The 6608-nt window shown below is 38.3% G+C and overlaps 1 protein-coding gene across 1 annotated transcript in view; it reads left to right on the top strand.

Annotated features, from left to right (window-relative positions):
• LOC107733236 (ubiquitin carboxyl-terminal hydrolase 43-like) overlaps window positions 1-4668 on the top strand; it is a gene marked incomplete at its 3' end in the record, with an annotated part of 13039 nt that extends 8371 nt beyond the window's left edge. Inside the window, exons 3-4 of the mRNA XM_016544798.1 lie at window positions 1027-1162; window positions 4524-4668. Of these exons, the coding sequence (XP_016400284.1) occupies window positions 1027-1162; window positions 4524-4668 (281 nt within the window). The remainder of the gene's footprint in view (window positions 1-1026; window positions 1163-4523) is intronic.
• Window positions 4669-6608: the final 1940 nt, after the last annotated feature.

Below are 6608 nucleotides of genomic sequence, written 5' to 3'. Positions count from 1 at the left end.
TATATATATATATATATATATACAGTATATAGTTACAGCACCCTCACTAATTTAAGAAGCACCCTCAGTGATTTGATTCTGGAGCCGGGCCTGCTAATGTGTACCCACAAGCTGCATGTGTGTGTGTGTGACAGTGTTACAGTCCAGACATGCTGATTTAAATCAACTGATTTTGATTTGTTACTCACTCTCTCACACATTCTTTCCTATACAGTATTGGTAAATAAGCAAAGCAATATGACAGTATGTGTTACAGTGGCTTTAACCATGTTTAAATAGATGGTCTAATTCTGGCATCATTTTATCACTCTTATGTCATTCTAAACCTGTATTGCTTTCTTACTTCAGTGGAACACAAAAGAAGATATTTTTAAGAACATTGAGAACCAAACAACATTGGAGCCCATTGACTTCCATTGATCTGGGGAAAAAAAATAAATAAATAAAAAACTTTTCTTCTATGTTCCACAGAAGAAAGTTAGCCATGCTGTTTTGGAATGACTTTACAGTGGGTAAATATTGACAACATTTTCATTTTTGAGTGAACTATTTTATGTTGTAGAATAATTGTGACAATATCTTGAGCTTGTGTTAACTACAGACCTTATTTCAAGCATTTAACCAAAAACGCATTTAAAAAACACATTGACTACAGAATTATGGAACCTGAAGTGCTAAAATGCTAACTTGTTCCGGGTTTTGGCCTACAAAAATGCGTCATCCCTGCAGCTCTCAATCCCCCATAGATTTGATCATTACCTATGCACAAGTGCTAAGTCGTGGGTTCCCTCTGGAATTTCTAATGGGTTTTTAGAATGGTGGTTTTCAATTTATGAGTAAACATTTATGAGTGGTTACCATTACTTTAAAGAGTATTTCCCATTTTTACTCATAAATCAAAAACCTGCTGTGGTAAAAACATGTAGGAAGCCATAGTGAATTAGCTGAATTGGCCCACAAATTGATGTCATGACTGAACAGCTGCATTCTATGATGTGATAAATATGAATGTTTTTGTATGTTTAGGGCCCTGAATGTGATTCTGGTGTTCAACACTGAAGGTCAGCGGTTTCTGAGAGTAGGGTTGGCTGTGCCTCTGTTTGGGTCTGTCTCAACACTCAGGGCCGTGGTAGCAGAGGAGGGCAAGATCTCTCCAGACCAGGTGAGACCTGCTTTCTGTCATACTGTTTTGTGTCTCTTTCTCATCTTTTCCTGTTCCTGAACAAAACTGTGTGCAATACACACTCACACCAATAGTTTATTATAAAATATTGTATTGTACTGCACACGCACACACCTTACATAGTCTTGCCAAAGAAGAAATCTTCTTGCATGCGTCTTCAAGGTTCACAGACAGTAATAGCCTGTATCTCTATTCATACTCCAAACACGCGCCATCTGTTGGTTAATGGAAACTTCCCAGACTTGCTCAGCCAGGGTTTAAGGTGTTATTGTGCTGCAAGATACACATTTTTGAAACCCAGTGCACACTGTTTGGCTTTTGTTGGGTTCAGCATTCCACATATCATGGCTTTTAGTAATGACGATTTTACCATGATTTTTCCAATACAGTAGATTAAAGTGATAGTTAAAAAAAAAAGAAAAAGCAAAATTTTTTTTCTGTTCAACTTCAAAATGGCGTCTTCAGAAACTTCAGACTTTATTGATTCTCGCACTGCGGGGTGAGAGTGCAAGGCCGAAAGGAAGAACACGATACTGGTACACTTTGCCCCGGTTCAACTGACGCAGATCTAAAATGGGACGCAACCGTCAACAACCAGAGGGGTAAATACGGTCTGGTGAATAAGATTCACATTGAAACCGAATAATGTAATATAAGCATTGCCTCGGCAGCACGTTAGCGCGCGAGCCACTCAGTCACACCAACAACATCAATCTCCTTAGAAAAAGATGGCCGCATCAGCAAGCTCTCACTCAGGGGGGGAGGAACTGCAGCACGGGCTTCCAGCCTCGAGAACGAACTCTAGATCTAGGGAACACGGGTGGAGATAGGACGAGCCGTCTCCAACCCGTCCACCAGATCATATGCGATTCCCACGAACTCAGTCGCCGCCGTGCCTCAGCAGCAGCGGGACTGCAATCGCAAGATCACAGGCACGGACACACTCCTCGGAGCGTGCCCGGCGAGAGCGGAGCGCTTAACAGCTGGCTTTTTTTTTTCTTTTTTAACTGGTGTTTGTGCAACTGGCGAGCTCTCTGATGCCTTCCGTATCAATCTCCTCAGAGAAAGACAGGCGGAGCGTCGCGCCTCACAAACAGATATCAGACTGACACACACACAGAGCGCTTGCTGAATGACAAAAAGCTGACGCTGGTCTCACCGCACGTGCTTTTATAGCTTCCTGATCATTACGTCACCTGCCCGTGACGTCTCGCCCATCTATTGGACTGATTACACAAGAGGTTCAGAGCCGGTCACACTGAAGGGCGTTCCCGAAGCGTCCTCCGACGTAGCTCGAGTTCCTGAAGAGGAACTTATGTACATTAACCAATGCAATTTTTTCCATAATGCAATGCGCACATTCACATTCCATGCCTGACAAGGCAGTTTCATTTATAGCACATTTCATACACTATGACAATTTAGTGGTTTTTACATACAGGTGCATCTCAATAAATTAGAATGTCGTGGAAAAGTTCATTTATTTCAGTAATTCAACTCAAATTGTTGTGAATTGGTGGGTTTTTGTTAAATGTGAGCCAAAATCATCACAATTAAAAGAACCAAAGACTTAAACTACTTCAGTCTGTGTGCATTGAATTTATTTAATACACGAGTTTCACAATTTGAGTTGAATTACTGAAATAAATGAACTTTTCCACGACATTCTAATTTATTGAGATGCACCTGTATACAGGATGAAGAGAAAGAAAATTTAACTGAGGAAGTTTATTTTTATATTTACATTTATTCATTTGGCAGACACTTTTATCCAAAGCGACTTACAGTTGAGGAATGCAAGCGATATATCATAAAATGGCAATAAACTCGAGAAGTGCCTGTTATACAAGGATTCAGTAATCATTCAAAATAGTAAAAGCTAGGACAGGACGTGATAAAGGATAAAAAGAGAATAGAAAAAGTGAAGGCATAAATTTTTTTTTTTTTTTTTTTGAAGGATGCAGTTAGATGCTCACGGAAGATATGAGTTTTTAAAAATAATGAGATTAGTTTGCTAAAATCTTTATTTTATGCTTTTGATAAGTCAATCCATGTCAAAATATAGAGAACCACATTTATACATGTGATACACATTTATACATTATAAAATGAGTAATTTAACAGTTTATTCAAGTGTTTTAACTTATCTGCCTAACTAATTTAGTGCATTCAAATTATGCACGTAAATTGTATTACCCGAGGATGGAAGAGGATATTATGCATCTGGTAAGGAATAAATGGCCAGATGTTATTACTGCAAGGTAAAGACCCTGTTACCTCCCTTTTTAAGGTTGTCTCTTTTCCAGCTCTCAGTGCCTCCATGAAAGGGGCTTACCAACTACTAAGAAATTCTGAAATTAATGTTAAATTTTTAATTCAGCTCTTTGCTCTAATTGTTTTATTCATAATTGTATAAGAGCGTTATTAAACTTTTATACAGTGTTCATCTCTTCAGCTCTGAGTAATACTGCGGAGAGGCTTACAGGATGCTGTGGCTATTTCAGAGCTACCCAAACAATATGAGAGGGCAGAAAACATCAGCGCAGGGCACAGCCTTCCTCAGAGATTAAGGGAAAAGGGAATACTCACCGCCTACTTAGCCTTTAGTGTACACAGATATCAATACTGAATATTATATGTTGAGTTCAGGCAACATATTTTTATTTGGCATGTTTCACAGAGCTCAGATTGGGTATTACGGCCATTTGTAAAAATTAGCCTTGTATTAACAGGGTATAAGAACGGCTATACTAATGTAGATGGTGTCTCCCCCTTGTGGTGGGAGGTGATATTGAGGTGAGTGTGTAGAGTATGTGCTTGGCTTGTTCAGAATAGTATACTCTTATTCTAACCTCACTTACTGTATTACATACTACAGATTGTGCTGTATAACAGAACTGAGTAGTATACTGTATACAGTGCCATGCAACTTGATGTTCTATTTTCTGTTTGATATTAGCCACAATTTTTAATGTATATGATTTGTAATATATATATATATATATAGCCCATTTGTCTGTGTATACTTGTGCACATATATGGGTGTGTGGTAGAGAACAAAAATTGGTGTGAAATATTGTAATGGATTGAGTGATTGAAACAGAAAACAATAGAAATAGACCTACCACTGAGCCTAATAGTTTGTCATGCTGAGTGTTTGAGCTGAAATCCCCTTATCTGTTGATTTGTGATGGGACAACAACTTCTTGAAAACAGCTGGAGAAGAACCTAAAATCTTCTTCGTTTACTTGGTCCCAAGTTTCTCATTCATATGAATAATCCGTTCCATGGTGTGCAAGGTTGTTTAACTCTCGGATCAAAATTTCTCTTTCTCTCGTAGGTGATTTTGACAGAGATGAACTCAAATGGGTTCCAGCGCTCTTTCTCTGATGAAGATGATATGACGAGTATCTCAGAGAGTGATGTCATCTATGCCTTCCAGGCTCCACCCCTCTTCACCAGAGGAGGCTCCATGCGATTCTCAGGTAACCATAGTGATGCATAAGGAAATCAGGAGACAAGGTTATGCTTCAGGTTTCTAGCATCTTTAGCTACTGTAGCTAACTGGATATTGACAGTTAAAAATGTAAGTGATTTCAGTTGTTTGCTCACTTCCCACTAGTCGCTCAAGACCAGACATTTTACTTTTTGTGACAATTTATTCTGGCCAAGAACTGTCCACTCTACAGACTGAAGTGGGCTTTAATCCAGTTCATCCAACTCTGTTTTGTTCTCATCTGTGAGCATGCTCTTGATATAGGCCCTATGTATTTTACCATTTTGTTGAGTTTAAAACGTGTAACACATTCGTTCTACTCTCACTGATCATTTGGCACAAAAGTGCCTCCTACTGGCAGAGAATGAATGTTCATTTTCAATAATCCAGTCTGTAGGTTTTGTTCAGATCAATGTAAAAATCCACTCACATAACCCCGTTTTAAATTAATGTAATAATTTATACTTCTGGCTCACCCCTGGTTTAAATGCTCAATTGAGAGGTTTATTATTTTATAATTTATTTTGTTTTTGTGAAAACCTGTATCTCAACTGTAAATCAGTTGCTATTTCGTTGTCTACAACATGAAAGAAAGCCATTATAACATGTACATGAAAAATGTAGAAACATTGGACACAACTATGGGGCACCATTGTGCAGCAGCAAGCATCACAACAAAAAAGGAACCTCAAGGTTGATCTAGGAAAATGTGTGCAAATGTATAGGGCCCCATTCCAATATTTTGCCTGGGGCCCCCAATTCACTAAATCCGCCCCTGGCAGGAAGTACCATATTTTCTAGAAAAAAAAAAGTTGCAGCTGTGTATAAGTCACATACTGTAGAGCATGGGTCACCAAACTTGATCCTGGAGGGCCGGTGTCCTGCAGAGTTTAGCTCCAACTTGCCTCAACACACCTGCCTGGAAGTTTCAAGTATACCTAGTATGAGCTTGATTAGCTGGTTCAGGTGTGTTTAAATAGGGTTGGAGCTAAACTCTGCAGGACACCGGCCCTCCAGGACCGTGTCTGGTGACCCCTGCTGTAGAGTGTTAATGGGAAAAAACATAGACAAGTCATTTTATTGTTACATTCAGAAATAATGTAAAATACCAGTAAATTAACATCATCTATAAACATTATAAACATGCATTTTAGTTCCTCTCACTCCACAACACATCCTTCCATTAATCACTATTCAGAACAAGAGCAAATGACAGAAGTATAAAATAAACATATATTAGTATTCATTATAAACAATATTTATTATAAATGCCAAGTGCTTTACCACAAATTCATCAAAATAAATCACTCATCAGCCTCAAAATAAATGTATCAAAATAAATCACTAAATCACCATCATCACACTCAGTGATTCTGGCCTTTCAAAATCCTCGGCGTATCATTTCAGTTTTCCTTCATACTGTACAACAATCAATTTAAACTGAGCTGTGTAACTTTTTCTTTCATTGACTGCATTTTAGTGTTATGATGAGTGGGCTTTGATGTCAATTAGCAATAGATCCGTGCTTGATGTTAATTGCCTTATTTAAGTCACAGCACGTTCCAGATTATTAAAAAGAAATATTCCGGAAAATACAGTATTTCTTGACACTTTTTTGCTGTTTACAGAGCCTAGGGCTATTACAGACAGATGTGATTTCTCTGGACACCTGTTTCAGTGTTATCTGTCAGGTAGTAGGGACATGTATGTGTGGTATTAAAAAAAATATTTGCTTAAGGAAATTTTAAGAGAAATGCAGGCATAAAAGTCAATGTACTGGAAAATATAGGATTATAGAGAGATATTTACATAGAACTATCTCAAGTACACAGTGGCTTCTCAGTCCACTGATGTATTTAAGTGATAGAATGCAGCGTGACTTCTTCCTTATAAATGAGCTTACATGTTTTCTCCCAGCGATGTTCTTGC

Source organism: Sinocyclocheilus rhinocerous, unplaced genomic scaffold (genome assembly GCF_001515625.1).
Source record: "Sinocyclocheilus rhinocerous isolate Xijiao unplaced genomic scaffold, SAMN03320098_v1.1 scaffold3082, whole genome shotgun sequence".
Lineage (NCBI taxonomy): Eukaryota > Metazoa > Chordata > Actinopteri > Cypriniformes > Cyprinidae > Sinocyclocheilus > Sinocyclocheilus rhinocerous.
This window is presented reverse-complemented; position numbering and strand designations above follow the sequence as displayed.